We start from the raw sequence: 24,750 nt of genomic DNA, 5'->3' as shown, positions 1-24,750 counted from the left end.
CACGTGGCCTCCGAGCCTCTGGAGGGACTGTTTCATTAACAAAGAAATCCTCCTGCTAGGCTGTTTTGGGCACTTGGATAAGCTACTCTTCCAAGAGGCTTGATGTGAGGGTGTGATTACTACAAGGTGGGGGGCGGGGTTGGATCGAGTGACCAGCTCACTTCCACCTCCCTACACCTCTTTTGCAGTGTGGCCCTTTGTTCTTCTCTGTCATGGGGGTTTCCAGAGCTTCTATCTCTGGCCAAGTTGGCCAGTGGGACTGCTGGTGGCCTAGAGCTGACCAGTGCCCTCGCTGATTCAGAGGTGGGTGAGCACTGTCGTGCCTGGCACAGGGCTGGATGCTGTAGGGGGGAGGAAAAGGGTGGAGACGAGGATGAGAAACAGGTCCTGGCCCTTGAGGGAATAACACGGTTACAGAAATTGGTAACTTATTCCTGAGTAACTGATGAAAGCCGAGGCCACGTGAGAATCTGAGGGGGAGGGTTGAAGGGAGGCGGAGGGAAGGGGGGCTGAGTGGTGCTCTGCGGGGCGCCAGGCACTCATGCGAAGGAGCCCTGTCATCCCAGGTTTGAGGTGTGAAGTGTGTGCCGACGGACCTGCCCAGTGGAGGAGTGACTGGGACACTCCCCTCGGGGCCAATGTCCAGGCTCTTTGCTGCTCCCCTGTGCTGCCACATCCTGGCAGTTCCCCCTAATTTGTACCCAGATTGACTAATCATGGTTTCAGGCCACCCGTGACCTTCTCTCCCACCCCATTACCCGGGTAAATCGGGGTGCTCTTTGCTCAGTATGCTCTGTGTGGATGGCGGCGGGGGTGCTGGGGACAGTGTTACTGAGGGTAGACACTCATCTGGCGGAGGGTGGTGGGTTGGAGGGTTGCATGGGCTCAGGCAGGTCTGATCACAGTCTCGAGCAGACAGTGGTCCAGATATAGGCCACATGGCAACCTCTCGGGACAGCTCGACCCCGACTCTGGTGTCGCAACTTCAAACTGCTTACCTCATGCCTCAGTGGAACGAGAGAAGACGCTACTCTCAACGTCATAGTGTTTATTTAAATCCTGAGGTTAAAAATAAGATGTTTCCCAAATGGCGCAGCAGACGCTATAAGGAGTATGCTTTGATACAGAAGTTCCTCACCCCCACCGTGCAGGCTGAGTGTTGGCATTTGATGTGCTTCTGGGTACTTCTTTGGCAGATAGGAATGAGATGGGCTCCCAGACCACTATCCCTATAAGGCCACGAGAACTGAGGATTAGTCAATTAAAGTGCAATTCCAATTGGGAAGCATCCGACGGAGGCTTGGCTGTGGCTCGGCAGCCACCAGGGGCAGGAGCGTCTCTGGGCAGCACTAGTCCTAAGGTCCTAAGGAAGGCCTTTTATCAGAGATGTCTCCCCAAATTTAAAGATACTCTTTATTATTTTGAAAAAGTGCTTGAGAGAGAAAAGACATTATTAACTTAGTCTTTCCTGTTTCCTTGGAAGAATCAATGAAATGAGAAAAACTTACCCAGGGTCCCACTGAAAAGCACCTTTAGGGTAAGTGTTTTGTAAACGTGTACGGCTGCCTCCAGCCTCTGCGCAGGGCGACCCTTGGTTCTGAGCACCACATGCGGCGGCTCTGCTTCCACTCTCGACACTCTGAGCCAAGGATGGGATTCTCCCACATACAGTCACCAAGGTGGGCTTTAAACAAATAAGACTCCTATAGAATTGGATCAGTGGACATCTAACCAGTGTCATAAAACAGACGCTGGAGAGTTCATCCCCAAATGGGGATCTCCTTTCATGTGGGTCTCAGATGGCTTCACCACCTAAGGTGGGTGACAACTGAAAATTTCCAGAAAACCCATCCCCTTTATTTTTGAATTATGTTATGTGGCTTTTCATTTCTACTTTCCAAACCCTGTGCAATGTTTCAGTTCCAGATTCCTGCTTGAGAATTTCCTCACCGGGTCCTGGTCCGGTCGACCTGGGGGGCAGTGGGCTCTGGCTGGAAGTGCTCTGCAGAGGCCACGCCTGCTCGCAAACGCCCTCTTTGTGGGGGATGAGTGTGCCTGACAGAGACGGTGTTCTCCAGCCGGGCTGATGAGTGGCTTCCGAGGCAGTGGTGAGCAAGGTGGCTGGTACCAAAATCAGAGTGACTGTCATTCAGAGAGCTGGGCCATCGCAGGGCTGCTGGGGTTTTTGCTTTTTGTTTTCTCTTAAACAGTGATCTGGGATCCCAAAGATGTTTCCTCCTTGTTGATGTCTAGTGTAATTCAGTCTCCTGGCTGGGACCACTACCTTCGATGGTTGTTTTTCATTGTCATTTGCATCTTTAAAAAATACCAATACCCCAACCCCGAACCTTAGTAAAGTTGGGAACCTGTTTAAAGTAAGAGTAAAGCTTCTTATATAAGCCGTACTTAAATAGGCCAAGATGTTCTCTAGCTGCACAGTGCACAGCACACCCAAGCTCACACAGCAAAGTAACACAGGACAAGAGTCCGCTCAGCACGAGAATAAACATGCTGCAGAGGCCGGGCAGGACTGGGGGTGGGAGGCAGGGCTCTGAACACAGCGAGGGCCTTTTGGCACTCGGGCAGTCGCTGTCTGCGGTGCTGGCACCCAGGCCCCGCTCTCCTGGGGGTGTCGTTCTGGGTTTGCTTCTGAAGAGCCAGGTGTTTTTTTAAGCTGCAGTTGGTGCCCTGCTGGGCTGAGTGACAGAGGTTCAGAGCCAGTCTCAGATGGAGCGTCCTGGGCCCTTCTCAGGGAACATGTCAGCTACTCATGAAATGCTGGTTTCAGCTGTCCGTGATGCTGGGGACACCAGCAGCAGGCCATCGACTTGGCCAGTTTCCACTGTATCCCAGGAAGGCTAAGCACGCAAAAGAAGATTCCAGGCTGCTCTGGGTTCTTTTGTTAGTTTCTTTCATGTGGTGAGGCTGCTACCTCTGATTATTCTTTCCAAGAGGGTGAGTGGATTCAAAGGCAGGATAACTTGCCCTGGAACAATGCTCAGGCTGTGTGGCATGTCTGGGAGGACACACAGTAGGCTAGGAAGTCCTGGAGGCCTGGTCATTTCCATTTTGGTGCTGGGCACAGTCAGGGCCTTGCTTGTAGGAGATGCTAGAGACGCCGATGGCCTTCTGTCAGCAGCAGCTGCTCCCAGGAGAAAGGGCACAAGAGGGCCGGCTTTTCTCTGGGCTGCCCTCTCTGGAAGGTCCTGTTCACCATGCCCCAAGCCCCACTTAGAGTGACCGGGAGTGGCCGTCTCCTATTTAAGTGAAAGATTTGAGTCCAGGGCAAAATTCATTTCCTCCAAGGCCTGCCCCATGAGTCCTCTCTGCTGGTGCATGGTGGGTGTGGGGTCTGAGCTGAACCCATCCTCAAGCTTTTGAAACTGGTCAGACCAGACTCGTGAATGAGGGGATGAAGCCTCGAGGTGGTGTGACTCGACTTAAGTCACCAGGCTAGCCAGGGACTGAGCTCAGTGCTCAGATCCTAACACCCTTCCTGGTGCCCTCTCCCCTGTCCCTGGCCAAAGGGGGCCACTTTGTCAGATGCTCTGCTCACCTGGGCACGCACCTGGGCCCTGACTGCAGGCGCTGGCCTCTGTGCACCAGGCACAAAGAGGCCATCAAAGGTGAGCTCTCTGTGATAGGAGAAAAGGGCCACAGAGAATAGGAAGATTATCTCCTTCTTGTCCCGGAAAAGGAAACAGGATTCATCTGGCCCAAAGGGAGGCAGCTCCTGGGTGTCAGGTGCAGCCTGAGCAGCAGGAAGTGGGCAAACAGGGTATGGGGATCTGACAGGTGAGGAGGAGAGGCCAAAGAGCAATTCATGAATTCTGCCTGTTTACACTTGAGTTACCAAAGACTGTTAAGAAATCCGAATTTTTAAAAGCGATTCTTACCCTGATTATGATCATTAGTAAACATATTTTCAGGCGAGGCAGCTCTTACTGACGTAAGCAAAGACAGGCTGTCGGCTGAGGAGTGAGCCCTAAAGGCCGATGCACAATCCTGCTTTTTGGTTGTGGTGCTGATGTTACCCAGTATCTGGGCTCTAGCCGTCTGCAGATAGATAGCCACCACGGGTCCTCAGTAGGTGGGTTCTGTTTCCTGGATCAGCTTCAGTTCCAATTCTCAGGGTGATGTTCTGAGCTCTTGAGAGGCCTGGCTGAGCAAAGGGCTTTGCTCCAGGACAGAACTGCCCAGACAGAAGGGCAGGAGGAAAGTGCATTAGAGGCCCTTCTGAAATGTCTGAGTTCTGGAGCAGCCCCAGCCTCCCTGGGGCATGAAGGGGCTAGGAGCATGATGGGAGGAGGCTGGTTGGGATCTCAGGTGGGCCCTCAGGTGCCCTGACTCTCACGATGGCACTGTGGCCTCCATTTCCTGGGAGGACTCGAGGGCCTCACAGGGTTTGGCCTGGGCATCCTGGCTCATGGTCACCCAGAATGCCTGGGCCAGGCTGGGCACAGGGGGCAGTGTCTCTCCATGGACAGAAGCTGGATCACCTCTGGCCTGGGAAACTCTCCACAGGAGGCCTGGAACCAACTGTGCCTCCAGGAGAAGCCGATGGAAATGCTGCTTAAGCCCTAAGAGTAAGCCACGGGGCTAAGAGTGACAGTGCCCAGTACTGAGAATACAGGGCTCAGAACAACGCAGCTCCAAGAAGCAGCCCAAGGGCTGTCTCCCAGGGTTGCAGAGTTGGTATGGATAGCTTCAGAGCAGCTGGTTTTGGGGTTTTTTTTTTTTAGTGCTTTATGTGACAGGTGAGGAAGAGTAGTGTTTCCTATGGATAATGTGAAACTATTAAAATCCAGGTGCTTAGGCTATGGGAAATCACTTCCATCGTAGATCACAGGCCGATCAACCGTCAAGTGATAAAATACTTTCTTAGAGACAAACCTGAGGAAACAGAAATGGAAAGAAGGGTGTTACTCTGAGAGCTGGGAGCCCGAGGGGCAGCGGCTGCAGTGACCCATCTGGGGTGGGCACGGGGAACCTTTGTGTGGAGACCTCTGCTCAGAGGCCGGGGCCCCTCACCTCCATTTCCCATCTGGCTGGCAGAGATGTCTCAAAGGGTCAGGGGGCCTAGGGACACCACCATGGTCTTTCCTGGGGCTTGGGTACACAAGTGCCCACTCGGTCCCACACTATGAACAACCCTCCCCACCTTGCTGCTCTGAAGCGGCCTGGGGGGGGAGCTGGGGATCCAGGTGGTCTGGACTGTACTGTATTGGGGTGTGGATGGAGCAGGTGTGGAGAGGACACACGTGGTGGAGGTAAGCTGGGATTTTATTCTGACTGGGCATCTAAATCCGTTCTGCCATCATACTTCAGAAATCTTGAGGAGGCCCCTGAGATGACCTTGATGGACCATGGCCACAGTGTGTCCCAGCACCACGGCCACTTTCAGTGGCAACTGGGAGCCGGCCTGGGGCTTGGGACGGCACCCTGCCCTCAGCAGGCCCCTCCTTGGCCTCTCGGGCAGCCTGCACCAGGGCTCAGCAAGGTAGTGAAAATGCTTGCTGTCACTGCAGAGGAAGCTGGGGCTCAACTAAAACCCACAGAGGGAAGGGCAGAGCCTGTGCCCAGCTGGCCTCCACCCACCTCCTAACCACTGCCCCTCCTGCCGCCCTGGACGCCTAAGGCCCACGCCTGGTCTGAAGGCAGCTCTCTGGACACGCGAGGCCTATGCCCAAGAGTCCTGCTCACCCGAGGTGTGTTTGTGGTCATGGGGGGTGTGGGGGAGGGGGAGGGGCAGGGCAGGGGCAAGTTGGGAAGCCCACTCTTCTAACATCTCCTTTGGTGGATGCCCTTGGCCACAAGCCCTGGGAGTTCAAGGCCTAGAGGTGGTGAGGGGTGGCGCTCTAGCTTTCCCCTAGAGTGTCCTATTAAGCTATTCTGCTCAAAGCCAAGCAGGCTGGAAAGGGCACCCATGTAGGGGGTTGTGGCTGCTGGCTCAAGGCCCCACTCAGAGAGGATGTGGCTGGACGCTGATAAGGCAGGTCTTATAAAAGGCAAGCCCCAATTCAGGGCTTATGCTGCAGCCAGAAGACATGAAAGGGACAGGTGCCCAGTGACCCTAACCACCCCTGTTCTCATGTCTCCATGAAGCAGGCTCCTGGCTCACAGCAGATGCTCAACCAGTGCTGGTCCTCTCTCCCACTTCCCTTCCTGGCTGCCCCTCCAGCCCTATCTCCTTACATTCCCACCCTCCTGTGCTACAAGCCATATACTCCTGGACCTGAATCTGATGCTTTGAAACAGTGTTTCCCAGAGATGGTACCTGCTGCTTCCTCCCATGACAAGAGAGCCCTGGGGCTTCACCTCACAGTTCTAGTCCCTGATTACATTAAGCTTTATTAGGCTTCATCTGTCTCTCATCCGTCCATCCATCCACCCAGTCCTTCCACCACATTTACTGAGCTCTTCTTTGGTTTGGGCAGTAGGAATCTGAACATCAGACAGAGGCAGGAGAGCATATCGGGTGGGAGCTGTGGGTTGAAATCCAGCTCCACCACTAGCTGTGTGGCTTGGGAGTGCCAATCTTTTATCCTTCTGGTCCTTAGTCCCTCTGCAGTAACATGAGGGAAAAGATAGTCCCTACTGCACTGGGATGCTGTGGGGCTTAAGTGAATAAGTAAGAGTGGAGGGCGGGGCACACACCTGACATGTGGAAAGACTCTAAGTCTAACTCTAAGTATAGCTTGTCTGTAAGTACACAAGCTATAACAGACACTGGAACACCATAGTGAAGGTCTAAAATCAAAGAAGTACTGATAATAAATGACTGATAATTTCTTTTCAATGTCTGCCTCTGTTCTTGAGACCAGGTGCCCGGTGGATCTACCTGGATGCTGACGAATAAGGGGGCTCCTACCTGGAAAAGGTGTTGTCGAAGATGAGCATGTAGATACCCGGGGTGCGGACCTTGAGCTGGCCCTGGATGTTCTCCTTGTGGGAATTGCATCGGGTGGTGGGAATGAGAACCTGGGAGCAAAAGCAGGTAAAAAAAGTGTCACAGGAGCTGAGAGGGCACCACGGACCCTCTGGGCAGACCCTTTATTTTGGGGAAGGAAATTGAGGCCCAGAGAGACGGAGTGCCCACCTTGTCTGAGGTCACAGCTGAGCAGGGCTGGGGCTGGGCTCAGCCCCTAGGAGTGGTGTGGTGCCTTCCACACGCCTGGGTTTGCGCTAACTTATGATGGGGCAAGGCTGTGGGGATGAGTTTCATCCAGAGTCAGGAACTGGTCAGCATCCCAAAAGAGTGGTCCTCAGCTTCCTCTGACCATGGCCAGTTCCAGAAGGCTCCACCATCTGGAGGAGCAGCCCCCCTTCTGGCTTCAGGAAGCTAGGACTTATTCTAGGTGAAATGCTGTCCGGCTCTCTCCAGCTGGCGCCAGTGCTGCCCCTGGCAGTCTCACAGGACAGGCAGAGCCCTCCTTCCACATTGGTCGAGCACTCTGTGAAGCTGCTGGGCCCACTCTCCTCCAGGCTCCACCTGTGGCTTCTCACTTGGCCCTACCGCAGGTTCCTTCTGGCTGTGCCCTAGTCGGTCCACGGGCCCCAGAGTCCTTTCATCTTTCCAAGTGTACACTCTACCTCCCCTGAGAAATCAGAGATTAACCCCAGGAGACATTTGTTTTCTCAGGACATGGTCTAAGGGCCTCACTGTCAGAGGCCAAATCTGGGCAAATGGTGTGAGTGGGAGGAGCCAGGGCTGAGGTCTTTGGATGGCCAACCTCTTCCCCATGGGCAGAGTCTTCAACCTGCTAGTCAGCTAAGATACATTTTAAAACTATAGATATGACAATAAATAAAGAAACAGGAAATAAGACAGAGCCAACCAAAATTTAAAACATATTTTAGAAGGGACACACACCCAGAGGGTCTTATCTCATTAAGAATCCCTAAGCCTCCCATTTATGACTGACTATACATGAATGGTCACACAGACCACGTAACATCTTAAGCAATGTCGAGTTCCTAATGCAGTAAGCTGCGCCACAAGTGACCATTTTCATTCTTTACAAAATTAAATGTTGCTCCCTTTTTGGAAATACAATTTCTATTAAATTCAGTTTTAATTTTTTACTATTAAACATTTTTCAATCTGTACAAAATGACTGAATCCAATATAGTTATAAATTTGTGATTACTTTTTCAACTGAAACTTGAATACAGCTGCCTATTTTTTGAAACCCCACACATTGACCGCAAAGTTCCCAAAGTGAAGTAAGTTCCCACAAAAGGCTCTGCCCTTAAGGATCTTGTGGTTTAATAGCAACGACAGACAAGAAAACATTCAATTATGTTGGGTGAGAGTGTCACTAGAGGACTACTGGGGACGGGTACCTATCCCAGCCCTTGAGTGGGAGGCAGGAGAGGCAGAATCAGGGAAGACTTCCTGGAAGAGACAACACTGAGCTTGGGCAATTTAGCTAGTTATAGGGAAGTCTGGCTGCTCCAGGCAGGGGACTCAACATATTCAAAAGCATGGGAGAATGGCTAAGATTTACCCTCCCAAGGAACAACCAAAGTTAGACAAAATATACAAAACAACAGTTTTCAAGACACTGGACATCAGGCAATGATGGGCTGTGATCTTTGAGAGAACAAGGTGGGCCCTAAAGTTGCCCTAGCTTACTGCTTTGAGAAGAAAAGAAAACAGCAACCAGGTGGGACAAACAGAAAACAGTACGATGAGAGGCTCAAACCTAACTTTATCAATAATCACATTAAATGTAAGTAGCTAAATATCCCAATTAAAAGGCAAGGATTATCAGGTTGGATAACAGCAAGACCCAACCTCACCATGCCTACAAGAAATGCTATTTAAACAAAGATGCAAGTAAGTTAAAAGTAAAAGGATGTAAAATATATACCATGCTAACACTAGTTAAAAGAAAACTGGATTGACTATATTAATATCAAAGTAAATTTTATACCAAGGGATATGGCCAGGGCTACTTTCACAATGATAGAGATGTCAATTCATCAAGAGGACAATCCTAAACATTTATGCCCTCAGACAGAGCTTAAATACACATGAAACAAAAAGTGGTAGAATTACAAGGAGAAACAGATAAATTCATGATTATAGCTGGATATTTTAATACCCCTCAATAAATGATGGACTCAGTAGACAGGAACTCAATGTGGAAATAGAAGAACACTATCAACTAATTTGATCTAACTGGTATTTATAGAACACTCCACCCAACAACAGCAGAACACACCCTCTTTTCAAGGGAACTTGGAACATTCACTAGATGGGCCATATTCTAGGCCATTAAAAAACAACTCACATTTAAAAGGATTAAAAAGATTCAAAGTGTGTTTTCTGACAATGGAATTAAGTTAGAAATAAATAGCAGCTGTCTTGAAAATCCCGAAATATTTGGAAACTAAACACATGAGCCAGAGAAAAATTAAAAGGGAGATCCCAAAGGTATGGGGTGGGGAAGAGAGGGAAAGAGCACACCATGTGTTCCTGACACTGTGGTACACTTGCTCTGACTGGAAGGTGATGGTGGTGAGGGAGCAGGATGGGCCCGAGACAAGCCTGGAAGGGACAAAGATGCATGAGGACCTACTACGTGCGGGCTCTGCCACCTCTACACGTTATCTCATCAGGTTCCATTAACGTTCTGTAATACTCTGATTCCACTGGGGATGGGGATCCCTGGGAGGCTGAGTGGTTGGGTCTGTTTCTGTCATCCATAACCTACAAATTCTGGGCCTGGCCTAAGACACCTCAGCAAGCACACACAGGAAGGACGTGCTGGAGGGGAAGGCTTGCTGTTTACACAGGGACGCCTGTGAGCCCCGCACCGCAATCTTCCCACTCAGGTTTGATTACAAAGCAGAAAGCAAGAGCTCCTTAAGGCACATCCTCTGAAGAGGACATGCTTAAGATAATACTCTTCATTTCTTTAAAACTTTCTACTCTCTGATTTTTTTGTTCGCTCCAGGGCCTGTTTTTTGTACCACGGTCAAAATCTGTAAGGTTGTTTTGCATTATTTTAATCCAATCAACCAAAACACCCTGGGGAGATTAACAAAAGCTCTGGCATGAGAGCTCAAGCAGCCGAGGTGCTGGAGACCGAAGGCGGCAGGGTCTCTGAAGTAAACCAGAGAGCGCCCTCTGCTGTGCAAGCTGTGGGGCGTCTCCCACCAGTCTCAGTGCCCGGGTGGCCACGCCCTGATTTATGCGATATGGCTGCAGAACAGTCCAAGTTGGTTTTACTGATTTCTTGAGGGACTCAAGTGACCCGAAACCCTGGCACAAAGCCAGGGTCCTATGCTAAGTGGAAAAAGCCAGGGACCAAAGGCCACATACTGTATGACTCCATTCACATGAAATGTCCAGAGCAGGCAAATCTACAAGGACAGAAAACACGGTGGTGGTTGGGGAGTAACTGCTAACGGGTACAGGGCTTCTCTTTGGTTTTGGGGATGATGAAAATGGTCAAAAATTATTAGACAGAGGTGATGGTACACAACTCTGTGAACAATACCAAAAAAAAAAAAAATCAGTGAGTGGTACATTTTAAATGGGTGAATTACATGGTATGTGAATTATACCTTCATGAAGCTATTTAAAAAATAGAAAGTCAAGGGCCTTTGCTCCCCTCCCGGTGCCTCTGAGCTTCTCTGGCCAAAGAGAGAGGCAGGTCCTGGGTTTTATTCCCTGATCTGTCCCAGCCTTCAGGCCGGTGGTCTGCATATGCATATCTCAAGTCCTTGAGTTACTGTTTCTTTTGTCAAGTGCCTTCCCAAATTCACAACCGCTGTCTCAGTGTCCAGACAAGGACACACGACCTTGATGGAGGAAGTCCCTCAGAGAGGATGGCCCCAGGTGGGGCACGTCTGATGGTGCCCTTAGAGATGGAACTGGACTTCTGTGCTGTTCCCTCTGCCTGGACGCTTCTCTAACCCATGCCCTGCTCCCTTCCCCTTCCGTTGGCTTCTCCTGGTTTGGCCCAGGACCCTCCTGCCCTAATCACTGCCCCCCAGGCCGTGTTAGGCGCCCTTCTTGGTGCCCCCCAGTATCATCAGGACAGGCACCACCTGGAATCACAGCTGTCTCTCTCCGATCACACCATGAGCTCCTCAATGGCAGAGTCCTTGTTGTCCCTTCTCTGTCTATGCCCAGTGGGCCATACAGAGCCCAGGATAGAGCAGATTTTCAATAAATGGCTGTGAACAAAGTGCAAGTACGCAGCACAGTTCCCTGTGTCTGAACCTGCATAATCACAAAACCTAAATTGCAATTTGCACTGCGTCCCACTGTTTCCTGTGAGGCCCAGGCTGGTCAGGGGATCACAAAGGAGTCCCCAGGATAGACGCTAAAGATGTTAGCCTGGAAATAGGTTCTCCAGGCTGATGTCTGTCCAGGGACCTCAGGCAAAAATAACAGCCACCCCCACAGCTGGCTGGTGACACTTGGCCTGTGAAGGCAGAGAAGCATCTGAGCACCCTTCTCACTCACCCTGCAGATGGGCCCATTCTGCCCCCTGGTGTTCACTGTGGGAAAGACAATGGCAGTCATACTCCCCAGGCCGCATGGGAGCCAGAGGTGAGGACAGCTCCTGTGGGTCCCTGAGCTCCCTATTCCTGGGAGGAACCACACCGGTCTCCCAAGTTCACGAGGATTAGGTGGGTGAGTGACTGAGCAAGGGGAGAGGTGTGGACATGGGTTTAGCCACCGCCCTCTCTCCCTACCACAAACCCCCACCAGTGTCTGATCTGGGCAGATGCAGCACTAGGTGCCTGGCAGACCCTTGGAATACAAGGCGAACAGAGGAGGTGCTGGTGGTGAGTGTGGGCAGTGCAGCCGTTTGTTAGTGCAGAGCTAACAAACACACTGTGAAGCTGCGGCCCAACCAGCTGCCTAGGTGGGCCACTCTGAACCTCAGTTTCCTCATCTGCAAATTGGGACTAAGACCTGCCTCAGATTGAGACGTGTGCCCAGGTGGCAGGACTGAGTCTGAATCCACTCTCCAAACACAAGCCCCAGGACCTCCTAGGTGGATGTTCAGAACCACTCAGGAAGGAAGGGCTCCAAGCTGTGTGTGTGGTGTGGCTGTGAGCCCCCAAAAGGAAAAGAGGGGCAGAACAGTCCTTAAATAAGAACCAGCACAAGACTCCAATAAACAAGGCCAACTCAGGGGGGCTAGGAGAGCAAACCTGGACGAACACATGTCCCTCCATGTGGCCGCCGGATGGGAGCAGTGATCTGTGTGGCCACTGGGCCGGAGCCTGGCCCTCCTGTGGCTCTGGGCCGTCCCCTGCCCGAGCCCCTCAGAGGACCACATGCCTGAGGGACTACTGGATGTCACTGCAGAGACTTCACAGAAGTCTTCTTTCACCTGACTTCAAATTGTTCTTCTCTAGCTTGATTCTTACCATTCTTAGGAACTGAAGATTTTGTATTAAGAGCCTAAGGTCTCCCCTCAGCTCCACTCTAGCACGAGTGACTGTCCTCACCTTTCCTTCACTCACAGCGACTCGAATGGAACTCGTGTTTCCACCCAAATCAGTTCTCCTGCCATCATCCCTCGGCCCCCTCCCTGCAGAGATTCAGGCGTGGAATTCAGACCTTCCCTCTTCCTTGTCCCACAGTGAAGGGAGGCCTGCTCGCTGTCCTGTGCTCAGGATTCCACCTCATCCTTTCTAGTCTGACTTCTTCCCCTTGATCTAGACCAGGGCCTCTCAACCTTGGCTGCTGCCTGGGATCACTGAGGCCTGGATCCCAGCTAGAGACCCTGATTTAGTGGTCTGGGGTGTGGACTCAGGAGTGGGGTTAAAAAAGCTTCCCAGGTATTTCTAATATGGAGCCAAGGTTGAGAACTACTGGTCCTGGCCACTGTCAATATTCTATGCTGAGAATGTCTTAGGAATTTATGAACTGGTATCTGCCACCAAGATTTCCAGCCCAACCGCCTATGTGACATGGTGGCTCTGTGACTCTACTGACCTTTCTGAGGTGAGATGCTGAACACCCTAAGCTCATACCCGGAAGCAGAGATCGTGGTCATCACCTCCCACGGTGACCGGTTTTGCTCTGCACGGCTCTGTTAAAGTGATCCTTAAGCTGAGTCACACATCTGGATTCCTTTCAGTTTCACCTACCAACCTATCCCAAGGTCAGTCTGAAGCTGACCCAGGAGCGGCCTTCAGACGTCAGAAGACAGCTCTCCTGAGCCCTGGGTCTTTCTCTCCCCAGGTGGGACAAGCCCAGGTGCACTGCCTGCTTCTGCGTGATGCAACCCAGTGGGTTTTCCCACCCTGGTTTCTCTCCGTGTCCCTCTCAGAACATTCCAGATAAGGTCTGCCCAGGCATCCTGATGTGTGAGCAAGGGCCTGCTGGCAGGGAGCCGGCCTTACCTTACACTGATCCAGTGGCGTGTCCTCCGCCTCCCGGAAGACCACGCTGAAGGAGATACTCTTGGGGTCGGAGGAGAAGACCCAGCTGATGGTGAGGCCGGCTTCGGCCACGGTGATGGGGATGAGGCTGTAGGTGCTGGACCTCACGAACAGCTCCCTGTTGCCTTCCCCGAAGTTGGCGATCTCTTCCACTGTGAGGGGTAATTTTATCCTACAATACAAATGCAGAGAGAGACGTAAACAAAGTGGAGAAAGCATTTGAGCCCACTGGCCAAACGCTTCTCTGTGGCTGAGAGGTGACCCTGGAGGCTCTTGGGAGGATGACTCCTGGGTCACCATGACCGACATGCTCAGTGATGGGAGGAAACTTGATGTGCAGCTCATAACAACAGATGCTTCCTGAGCTACGTGCCTGGCATAGCTCCAGGCACTGGGGACACAGAAATAAAAACTATAGATGATAGTCTTGCCTGCAAGGAGCTGGTGTGGTCCCCGCAAGCCGGCTGGAACAGAGAGGATGGACTGGCTGCTCTGCGCCCCTCTGGACAGGAAGCACATGCCCTGCTGCTCAGCTGTCCACTCTCTCCCCTCCACTATGCTCTTCCCAGTTCCCTGCCTTCCCCTTTTACCTACTTAGCACCAGGAGAAAGCACACTCACCATCAGAAACCTCCTACCCTTTCGGTCGTCCCTCTTATTGGTGGAAATCTGGGGACTGCTGCAAGGTTCCAAGAGGGCACCCTGACTTTCCTTAAACACAAACACCACAGACTCTTCAAGGGAGGGTAGTGTGATGGCCTTGGGGAGACGGCTTCTTGGGGTTCTAACTCTCTTTGGGTGGATTAAGAACCAATTCCAGAAGTTTAAATGGTTTGGGGACAGGGAGTTTCTCTGCAGGACACAGTGTGGTGTGGAGAATGGGAAATGTGGAGCTAGAAGGACCTGGTGCTGGTACCTGCCTCACTTCTCATCTGCTGCAGGCCCGACTCACGCTTCCTCTTCTGCGAACAGGGACAACTATGCCTGCCTCATGGCCCAGGTGAGGATTACCTTAGAGGACAACCCTGCCCTCTCGACTGAGTGGCGCCCCATCCTGTCCTGAAAATCTGTCTACACATGAGTAAGCCTAATATTAAAAAAGATGAGGAAGCTTGATACAGGTCAACACAGGTCCAATCCAATTCCACTGCGTTTCTACTACACCAAACTGCTCTTCATGGAGAAAAAGATTACTGTCCCCTTGAACACAGGGGTGGAAACTAAAACTCAGAGAGAGTAGGCAACTTGCTGAAGACTGCACAGCAAATGAGTTGTGGTGCTGAGAGTTCTGTCAGCTCCATAGATGTGGAGGTGGATGGAAATAAATACTCCCCAAGTTGTACAAATAAGATGACTAATCAATGACTAAAAAACCAAAACGCTCTAAGGAATAGCTCTGATGGCAGGTAATTCGTGAAAATTCAATTCCAAGGGACATTTTTCCATGTGTTAATTTAAACTTTATTTCCAATTATGGTACAAAAGGCCTTGTCTAATATTTACAATTTCCAAGAATCTGAGAGTAGGCAGAGGGGTCCATTTTGGAAAAGCGGTCTTTCTTGTAACAAGGAAATCTTCCTGCACTACTTACTCTGTCAGCATGCCCCAATGATGCGGGTCATTTTATAATTTTGTGTTCCAGAATTCTCCCCATGCACTCAGTTACTTGGATTGTGCCTTTAGTCTTTTTTTTTTTTTTTTTAAACCTTTCTCCACCTCATCTGTTCAGTGAGAGGGCAATACTCAGTCTCACCAAAGGAGATGTTAATAAAAATAAATCAGAGGTTTGCCATCTCGGCTCAAATATAAGCTTCAGTAAAAGAAGCCAGTTGTGTACAGGACTCACATCATAAATGTAAATTCTACTGGTCTCGCTACTTCTGCCCCTGCCCCTCCTTAGTCATTCTCCACAAGGCAAACAGAATGAGCCCTTTTCAAATGTAAATTAGATTAAGTCACACTTCTGTTCCTAAACCTAATTCTGAAGCTCCTATTTCCCTCAGATTAAAAGCCAAAGTCCTCACAACAGGCAAGAAGCCTTGATGTGACTGACATGAGCATTCTGTCTTTCCTGCTCTCTGTTCCAGCCACAATGGCCCTTTCCCTGTTCCTTGAACATGCCAGAAACCATCCTGCCTCTGGACCTCTGCACCGACTGTTCCCTCTGTTTGAATGCTGTTCCCTCATGTATCTCCATGGCAACTCCTTCAAGTCTTATCTTCTTAAGAGTCACTCTACTTAAAAGTGAACCTCCTTCCCTCACATCCTACTCTTTGTTTCTTCTCCAAAGTAAGCACCACCTCGTAACACACTATATAATTTATTTATTTACTGATGTTTATTGCCTGTCAATCCGTGCTGGAATGTAAACTGAAGACGAGGGCAGGAGTCTTTGTCTGTTTTGTTCACTGATGTACTCTAGGGACCTAGAACAGTATCTAGCACATAGTAGGTGCTGAGTAAGTATCTGTGACTGAGTGACTGAATTTATTCAATGACAGTAATGCACTCATGCAGCCATTGGTCATAACACTGGAGAAAAAGAAGGATGTGGGGAAATACTCATACAATATTAAGTTTAAAAAGACTCTGAAGTAAGATGTAGGGTATTTGTTTCTGTTGGAAAATTATGTATATTAGTATAAAGAAGACTGGAAGGACATATACCAAAGTGGTGTGTTTATCTCTATTTCCTGATTTTCTACAAGAAAAATGTATCACTCTTACAGTAAGAAAACAAAGTTATTTTCAAAGAGGAAGAACACAGGGCATGAGGGTGAGGGAAGAATGACTATAAAGGGACAGGGGGAACTTTCTGGAGTGGTGGAACTTGACAATCTGAACCCTAGACTGGGCACTGGAGAGGCCAGGCCTCTTCCTCTGGTGGCCCTCTTTCCCAAACGTGACACCCCGGGAAGCCCAGCTCAGGAACCTGTAACTTACATCAGTTCTCCTGACTTCAGCAGGCAGATTTCAGCATCCTGCCCTACAGGCATGTCTTCAGTGTCCTCAGGGGTTAGCGAGTTTGATGTGGTGTCTCTGAAATGCCACAAACGAGAACACAGCCCGTTAGCTATCAGCACACAGGGTCCCACGTCGGGAGGCCGATAGTCTGTAAACGGGAGGAGGAGATGGAACCAGGTGGACTCCAGGTTCTGCTGGCTTGAAAAGGCTGTAAGTTTTAAAGGACTTGGAGAAGGCATTTTACGGAGCCCACTGGCTGGGAAAGAGGTGGGCTCCCTCTGACCGGCAGCTCCTGCCCTCACCCTTCCTCACTCTTCCCAGGGAAGCTGCAGCATGAACACGTCCTAAAGTGCAGGTTACCACTAAAGGCAAGCCTTGTCACTCTCTGCTCCTTCCCCTCCCCAGCCCAGCCCCCATCCAAACTTCTCCCAGCCTAGCATCTCCCAACCACTGGCTTCCAGATCCCTCACCGCCATCACAGAAAGTCAGTGTGAGAAGCAGCTCAAGACCATCTAGCCTAAATCCCGCTTGACGGCTGGGGAAGCAGGGGTCCAGGGAAGAGGAGACGGGGCCAAGGCCACTTAGGCCTGCCTTGTTTCATTTGCTTTCATCCTTAAAGTGCAAATACCATAAATGAGAAAGATAATTAAAATACGATGGAACAATCTCTGAAAACTGTGATTGGTTCTCTCACTTCTCCTGCATAAAGGATGAAAGATGTCCTAATTCCCTCTCCTCCTCCACTTCCCCACCTCTGTGACCATCACAACACAGACAACCCCTGATTACTTGCAAGTATTTCAGGGTAGGTCCCGCAGACCCTGGCAGCCCTGGCTGAGGCCTTGCACAGGGGAGGGGAGGAGCGTGGAGGAGGGGTGTGCATGGGCAGGTGATGCAGTCTTAAAGGTAACAATTAGGGACACAGAGTTTCCTTTCACTGGCTTTTCAAACTATGGGTCATGAACCATTCAGTGAATTGTGAATCAGTTTAGTAAGTTATGACGAATATTAAAAGAAATAAAATATAATAGGAAATATCAACACATTTTTGCATCACCCTGATGTAGTGAGGGTAAGTACTGTTTTACGAGGCTCTTGTCTGACTTTACGTCTACACACATACGCACCTGGGTAATCATGTAAAATGTATTTCTGACTGTGGGACGCAGTAGAAAATATTCAAGAAACTATTGGAAGATGTCAAAGGATTCTGAAGTTTGAGAATGACAGGGAACAAAGGCAAGGCCAGTAGGGGGCACCCTATCTCCTTTTGTTGCCATTGAGGCATTTCAGGATGCGAGACAAACTCCTGCCCACAAGTGACATCCCCCTCTCTTGCTCTGGCCGTGGGTGCCTACTGCTAGCTACGGTGGCCTCTTGTACGTGATGGCATGTCACCCCTTCCTGTCCATCTGAGTTTCCGTGCCTGAGCCTATGGTCAGTTTAGCTGAAGCTCAAATTCTACAGAATTAAGACAAAACTTAAAAGCTTGGCTCCTTGGTTGCACTAGCCACACTTCACGTGCCTGGGAGCCACAGGAGTTAGCTGCCACTGTGACGGACAGAGCCAGATATAAGACACGCCTGTTGGCCGAGAAGGTTTGATTGAACAGCTTGCGTTTGGAAGGAAAGGCTGAGTCATGCCACGGACCACAGTCACTGTGAGGCTTGGGCGCATCCTTTCATTTTACTGTTAAAGTAAATTCCTAGTAGTTCTCCTTTTTGTCAGTGGCTTCCTTTTTGCCTAAAAACCAAGTGAAGGAGAGTGCTTCTGGGTTTGATTTCTGATTACTTGGTAACACGCACACCCCCTGCCTGTCCTAGTGACAGACCCTGGGGCACCGTTAGCAAGCCGCACCCATCGCCCTGCACCCTCCGGTGAGGTTGCTTTGCTGAAAGGCCTTTTACTCACCCTCCACCGCTGGGTTACTCTTCTCCCAGCCGCAGCTGCTCCCCCCTGGGCCCTGGAACCGCCCTCAGAACAAGGCTCTGGCTGGACAGTGTCAGGAGCTCAAAGAGAGTCTGACTCTGTGAGAATCCGCAGCGGGGACAGCTGCCACGGCCCTTTTACTCTCCCCCCAGTTCTGTTTAGAGAACGTTTACACATTTCGGGAAAAAATGTTTTGTTTCAAAGAAAAACAATGAGCACAAGCTGGAATATAACAAGAGGCACTCTGCAAAGTGGCTGAAAGAAATTTCTGGCCCGCAAACTGTGAAAGGCTCCATACCTCTAACTTAGTTGCAGGTTTTCCACTAAAGAACTTTTCACTGGAGAATGGTTATGACAACACATATCACCCCCACCTCCTGAGCATGCGCGTGAACATGGTCATGGGGGGGGGGGGGGCCCGGCCGAAGCCTGGTTCTCCCCTCGGAGGGAAGTGATTGCTGAGAGAAGAGCGCGGCTGAGCCACTGTGTGTTAAGGCTCAGGCTCTCCTAACACCATCCCATGAACTCGTCCCAAATGACACAGTTGGCTCGTCCCTAGGAAAAACTCATCTCTCAAAGCTTAAAGATTCCAAAAATGTCAGACTGGCTCACTCTGAACGGATTTCTTGTCTCAAGAGATTGCTTTCAGAAGGCTGGGTGCTGTGGCCCACCTCCCCTTCAGTGTCTGCTTCAGCCCATTCTCTGCCGATTCCAGCCAGGACAAGCAGGGCCGGGAGCACTGCCTGAGTGGTGTGGGTTTAGGAGGCAGAGTTGCATCAGTTGTGACAGACCTGTCACTTAGAAGCCATCTGATCCACTGGTCTGTCAATGATAGAGACCTAGGTTTGTACCCTGGAAGTGGCAGTTGTTAGCTGTGTCTGTGGGGCTGTTCTTTGGCTACGGTCCTCTGTATTCTCATCTATAAAATGGGGTAATACCTACTTGCAGGGCTGTTATGATGATCAGTGCTGTCACACATGCTGGAGCTGCACACACACACAGAACCCAGGCCAGAGTATCGACTTTGCACTGACCCAGACCCAAACTGCTCCAAATAGATGTACGACAAGTGAATGAAATAATTTTAGGGTACAAATGCCACCATCTTCCATGGACTGCTAGTGCCAGACCTGCTTATTGCTCCCCTTAGGTTTACAAAGGTTTGCAAATTAAAACTCTCTCCAGTCCTGGCAGAAGAATAAGTCCCTGGTCAGGCTGCAGGAAGTGTGCAGCATCAGTGCCACTGCTTCGTGTCTTTGACCCCCCAAATTACTCAGGTGCAGGCTGGTCATGTGGATTCTGACCTGCAAAATTGGGAAGGGCTGGGTGTCTTATCATCACCAACCGAGGTCTCTTAAAAATTACTCAACGGAAACACGAACCACATCACAGAGAGGCAGAGGCAGACACTGCTTGAGCAACCTGCTCTTTGGAACAAACTGACAGAGCATCTCTGCTGGTGAGTCACTTGTCTTTCTCTTTATAGTTAAAAGGCAGGGGCTAATCCCAGGTTGGTGGGGCTCTCAGAGCTCTGTCTGCAGCATGGTTTGGTGTCAAATGCCCAGGCTTTTGGGCTCAGCTGTTCTCGGTTCAAACTCCATCTCTACCATCTGCTGCCATGAGGGTTAGATTAGAGGATTATGAAAATGACTTAACCTGGTTCTGGGCACAAGGTGCTCTGCCTGTAAGATGGTACCAATAGAAATGGCACAATCAGACCCTCCGCGGGAGATAAGGAGAGTCTAATCACTGTGTTTATTGACTGACTAATCTCTTTTTCTTTTCCATTTTATAAGACGGTCTGTCATCTCAGAATAGGGTTTATTTTCTTTTTGCCATATAAGTCAATGTACAGCTAAAGCAACTTTGTAAAATACAGAAAAATATAAAGGAGGAAGGGGAATAGGTCACCCCTGATTCTACCACCCAGAGATGAACTGCTGATAAAATCTGGTAATTTTTCTATGTTTTAAAAAAATATAGTAAAAATCATATAGCTTGCCACGGATTCTTAAACAAGGTCCAGAGTACATGGAGCAGTGGAATTTAAAGAGTTCACGAACCCCCAGAACCGCAGGCATGTATGTACATTATTACTGAGGGAAACTGTCTGCAGCTTTCATGAGGTTCTCAAAGGGATTTATGATCAAAGAAGGTTGAAAATCACGGTCAATTTTACATTCGTTTTGTCATCTATTTGTTGTCATATAACAGCCGTTTTTTTGGTTTTTGTTTTGCATATCTACTTTGTACTTACATTATTTAGAGCAATTTTAATGTGTTGCATTTTCCAAAATCATTAATGGAATTTCCTAAACATTTCAGTCATATTCTATTTTATGTCTGAATTAGACTTTGCTTATTTATTTACTATCAGACATATATACTATCTCCAAAGTTGTGTATATTACTTTCTTTTTAATTTTCAGAAATCAACATAGGACTTTGGTTGTAGGAGATAAAGAAAGGCATGGTTTTAACATTTCTAGAAGGGGAAGTACAATTTTTAATACTCTAACTGCACAGAACTGTGCAGTTCCAATCTGTTAAATATCATTTAAGTTTACCACTTACTACAAATGAATTTGCATGGGCCCTTTGAAGAAATTGTGATGCCAGCCTAAGGATGCAGCAACAGCCACGATAGGAGAATTTTTTTCTTTTTTTTTAAGGCAAGAGCAAGTCAAACAATAATGGAGGTCTGACATAACTTTCAAGGAAAGTAAAGCTGCCTGTTTCATATTTAAATGATGAAAAATACATTTTTGTCTCCATGTGAAGCAATAACACATACACATCATCTCACCTACTTAACCAGGCAGCTCAGAGCTGGTGGGACTCCATGCCTACTGGTGGCCTATCACTCTCAGAGATCTAATGCTCTGTGGTCTGCGAGGAGGGACTTTTCATGGGGCAATCTTAGCCCAAAGGCAAGGTCCTTTCTTGGAGAGAAAGGGTGCTTTGCCCCCAGGAAAGACCGAGGTGGCAGCACCTGAGCTGACATGGTTTCCAGTCAGGACCCAGCATCAGGAAAAGAAAGGTTTCTGAGGAGATCAGAAAGGAGAGATCATCTTTCCCTTTATATGCCCTGTCTAGTGAACTGATATTTTGACTTTGTTAAACCAAACACCTGCTCTTCTTAAAACATCTCCTTGAGGCGCCAGCGGGATATAGCACTGGGTCACTGGAAGAGCCACTGCACGTTGGGGACCTGCAGGTCCCGGTGGCAGGGACTGACTCAGCCCTCCAAGGCCAATGCTGCCCCTGCTCCCACACCACTGACTGCATCACCCCTGTGCCCTGTCCGTGGTCCTCAGCAGGCTCACATGGCCAGGAGAAGGGTCAGAGGGAAGGGATAACCTAGATGGGCTGGCCCCATGGGTGAGAAAAACAGCTATTTGGTCTTGGCTACAAGCAGCCCCACTGAAGGCTGGCCACTGCCTAGCTGTGACAGCTCACCCACCTGACATCCCATTTATTAAAGAAGCCCCCTAGTCCTACACTGTCAGACATAAAAGCTAAAGCAACGTTCCCTTCAGGCGAATCTGTCTTTTAAGAGATTCCTGAAGATCAAAGACGTCTTCAGGAAATGAGGCCAGGAGGGTGGACTGTCACACTCTGCGACAGAGGATAAAGGGGAGGGCTGGGGCTGGGAGCGGGGAGAACCGCCTGGTTCCCTGGTCAGGAAAGCCACCCAGCCAAAGTTGCTCCTCCACACCCTGTTTCCCATCAGGGAAGATAAGGCAGGATGGGGAGCACACCTGGGCAGAAGGGGCCTGTCATCCCCAAACACCTCTTGGTCTCCAGGAGTCTCCCTGATGGTGGACCCCCTGGAAGGGGGAGACTTGCCTTCGCTTTTGCCATTCATTGTCCTGGGGTCAACTTCACAGAAAATGGGGCACAGGCTGGGGGGAAACTGCTGCGAGGGATAAAGACAGGCCCTCCCCACCAAAGAGCAGCACAGCTCTTCCAAAAGGACACTGTCCCCATTTCACCCCTTGGGGACCTTTGTGTTCAAGACCATTTAGCACAGGACTTTATGGAATGTGCGTGGGGTTGGTTATGTGTTGTCTCCCAGACGGGGCAGAGCCTGAGAAGTTTAGGGCTAAAGAAGTGTCCCTCATCCTGTATGAACACTTCCCCCTTGGAACTAGCTGTCCCCAGTATCCTGGGCTGTGCTGTTACTGAGCAGAACAGTGGGTGGATTTAGGAGATGACTACCTGCCCCATAAATGAGGGCAAGGGGACAGTGGGAAGATAGGAGGTGTTACCCTCCCGCCCCAAATATAATCCCTGCGGTTTGACTCCCAGGGGTCCACCAGAACAGACACCATGGACGAGTACGACGACTATGCAGACTACAGGCTCTTCAATGCTTCCAACAGCAGCAGCCAGGACCACAAACACTTCCTGCAGTTCAGCAGGTTCTTTCTGCCCTGCATGTATGTGGTGGTGTTCATCTGTGGCCTGGTGGGGAACTCCCTGGTGCTGGTCATATACGTCTTCTACCAGAAGCTGAAGAGCCTGACGGACGTGTTCCTGATGAACCTACCCTTGGCAGACCTGGTGTTTGTCTGCACTCTGCCCTTCTGGGCCTACGCAGGCATCCATGAGTGGGTCTTCGGCAACATCATGTGCAAGATGCTGCTGGGCATCTATACTCTGAACTTCTACACGTCCATGCTCATCCTCACTTGCATCACCATGGACCGCTTCATGGCAGTGGTTCGGGCCACCAAGGCCTACAATCAGCAGGCCAAGCGGATGGCCTGGGGGAAGGTCATCTGCTTGTCCATCTGGGTGACCTCCCTGCTGGTTTCCTTGCCGCAGATTATCTATGGCAAAGTCCATTACCTCGACAAGGCCATCTGTGGTTATCAAAACGCGGAGATTTCCGTCATGGTCCTGACCACCCAGATGACCCTGGGGTTCTTCCTGCCACTGCTTGCCATGATTGTCTGCTACTCAGTCATAATCAAGACCCTGTTTCAGGCCCGAGGCTTCCAGAAGCACAAGTCTCTGAAGATCATCTTCCTGGTGGTGGTGGTGTTCCTGTTGACCCAGACGCCCTTCAACCTCGTGAAGCTCATCCGCAGCACAAGCTGGGAGTACCACACCATGACCAGCTTTCACTACGCTATACTGGTGACCGAGGCCATCGCCTACCTGCGTGCCTGCCTTAACCCTGTTCTCTATGCCTTCGTAGGCTTGAAGTTTCGGAAGAACTTCTGTAAACTTGTGAAAGACGTTGGCTGCCTCCCTTATGTGGGGGTCTCTGAGGACACTTTCAGGACAACTTCAGCCTCTCACAATGCAGAAGCCACCACCATGTTCCAGATGTAGGCCGTGCTGGGGCTTGGAGAGTCTGCTCAGGAATTCACAGGAGCACAGCTTGTATCCTCCGGATGCCTGAAGGAAGGCTTTGTGCATAGCACTTGCACAGGGAAGCTCCCGAACACTGCAGCTGGGGCGGAAGGTTTCTCGTCAGCCATGGACAGATTCTGCTCTCTTCTTTTACACTCGGCCTCAAGCTCAAGGGGAAGTCTGCAAACTGCAAGGGCTTTCCTTCCTCTACCCTGAGAATACTAACACCAGCAAATGATGTGTGACTCTCAAGACCCCAGCTCTCCTTCACTGGGACTGGGACTGAAGGCTGAACAGAGGGACATGGCCAACAAAGGTCTTGATGGCAGGTGACGTCTGGGCTCCCAAGTTCAGAAGATTCTTCTGGCTACTGGGAAGCAGGGGAGATCAGGGCAGCCATGAAAACAAGTGATGGCCCGTATCATTCAGACCCCAATTACTAGGCACCGATGGACATAGGCTCAGGGACTGCCACACCTTGGGGATTTGACTTTTACATAGCAGATGCTTTATGTTTTCTTTAATCCTGGAAGGACTAGCACCAGGGAATACGAATGGGCCAAGGCAAATCAAGGTGGGCTAAGAATTCCAGTGGGCGACAGAATGCCAGAAAATGTGCAAAGCAGAGTTTAAGACTGTCATGAGTCTAAGCAGCACTTCTGAAATAGATTCCTGGTGGGTTTGCCCATTTAAAAATTGAACTATGCAATGCCACACACACTCACACACACACACACAAACGCACACATACAAATCATACATAAATGTATATATAATATACACACATGTATATCAAACAGCATATGATTTTTGTGAATAACAAATAAAACTTTCAAAAAGTCTCTGGACTGCTTTCATTCTCGGGCACAGTCTACCTTTATGTATGTGCCTGAATATACCAAGAGTGGTCACGTGCGGGCTCAGGGCACAAGAAGTAAGTTAAAGCTGTCAACTCTCAGGGCACCGTTCTATCAGTAAACCAATGCTAACCTGGCTCCTTCACTGTGGCTTCCAACCTCCTGCCCAGAGTGAGAGGTGCGCTTGTTTACCTCGGAGATGTCGTCACAGGATG

At 50.0% G+C, this 24,750-nt stretch overlaps 2 protein-coding genes across 4 annotated transcripts in view; one reads left to right on the top strand and one right to left on the bottom strand.

Moving 5' to 3' along the window:
* Positions 1-1,033: 1,033 nt before the first annotated feature.
* FYCO1 (FYVE and coiled-coil domain autophagy adaptor 1) overlaps positions 1,034-24,750 on the bottom strand; it is a 69,205-nt gene continuing 45,488 nt past the window's right edge. For all 3 annotated transcript variants that reach the window (XM_014561984.2, XM_014561989.2, XM_014561994.2), the window contains 4 exons: positions 16,365-16,460; positions 13,384-13,594; positions 6,872-6,981; positions 1,034-4,893 (listed from right to left, as the gene is read on the bottom strand). In XM_014561984.2, the coding sequence (XP_014417470.2) occupies positions 4,818-4,893; positions 6,872-6,981; positions 13,384-13,594; positions 16,365-16,460 (493 nt within the window). In that variant the 3' untranslated portion in view covers positions 1,034-4,817. The remainder of the gene's footprint in view (positions 4,894-6,871; positions 6,982-13,383; positions 13,595-16,364; positions 16,461-24,750) is intronic.
* Positions 13,961-24,474, top strand: CXCR6 (C-X-C motif chemokine receptor 6). The gene is made up of 3 exons (XM_006173920.3): positions 13,961-13,990; positions 19,717-19,773; positions 22,626-24,474. The coding sequence occupies exon 3, from the start codon at positions 22,647-22,649 to the stop codon at positions 23,655-23,657; it is 1,011 nt and encodes a 336-aa protein (XP_006173982.1). The 5' UTR covers positions 13,961-13,990; positions 19,717-19,773; positions 22,626-22,646; the 3' UTR covers positions 23,658-24,474.

The sequence above is a fragment of the Camelus ferus genome, chromosome 17, assembly GCF_009834535.1.
Source record: "Camelus ferus isolate YT-003-E chromosome 17, BCGSAC_Cfer_1.0, whole genome shotgun sequence".
NCBI classification, from domain to species: Eukaryota; Metazoa; Chordata; class Mammalia; order Artiodactyla; family Camelidae; genus Camelus; species Camelus ferus.
The sequence above is the reverse complement of the archived record's forward strand: the minus strand, read 5'-3'. Positions and strand labels throughout refer to the sequence as shown.

Coding starts and splice junctions, on each gene's coding strand:
- CXCR6 (XM_006173920.3), top strand. CDS start 22,647: ATGGACGAGTACGACGACTATGCAGACTACAGGCTCTTCAATGCTTCC.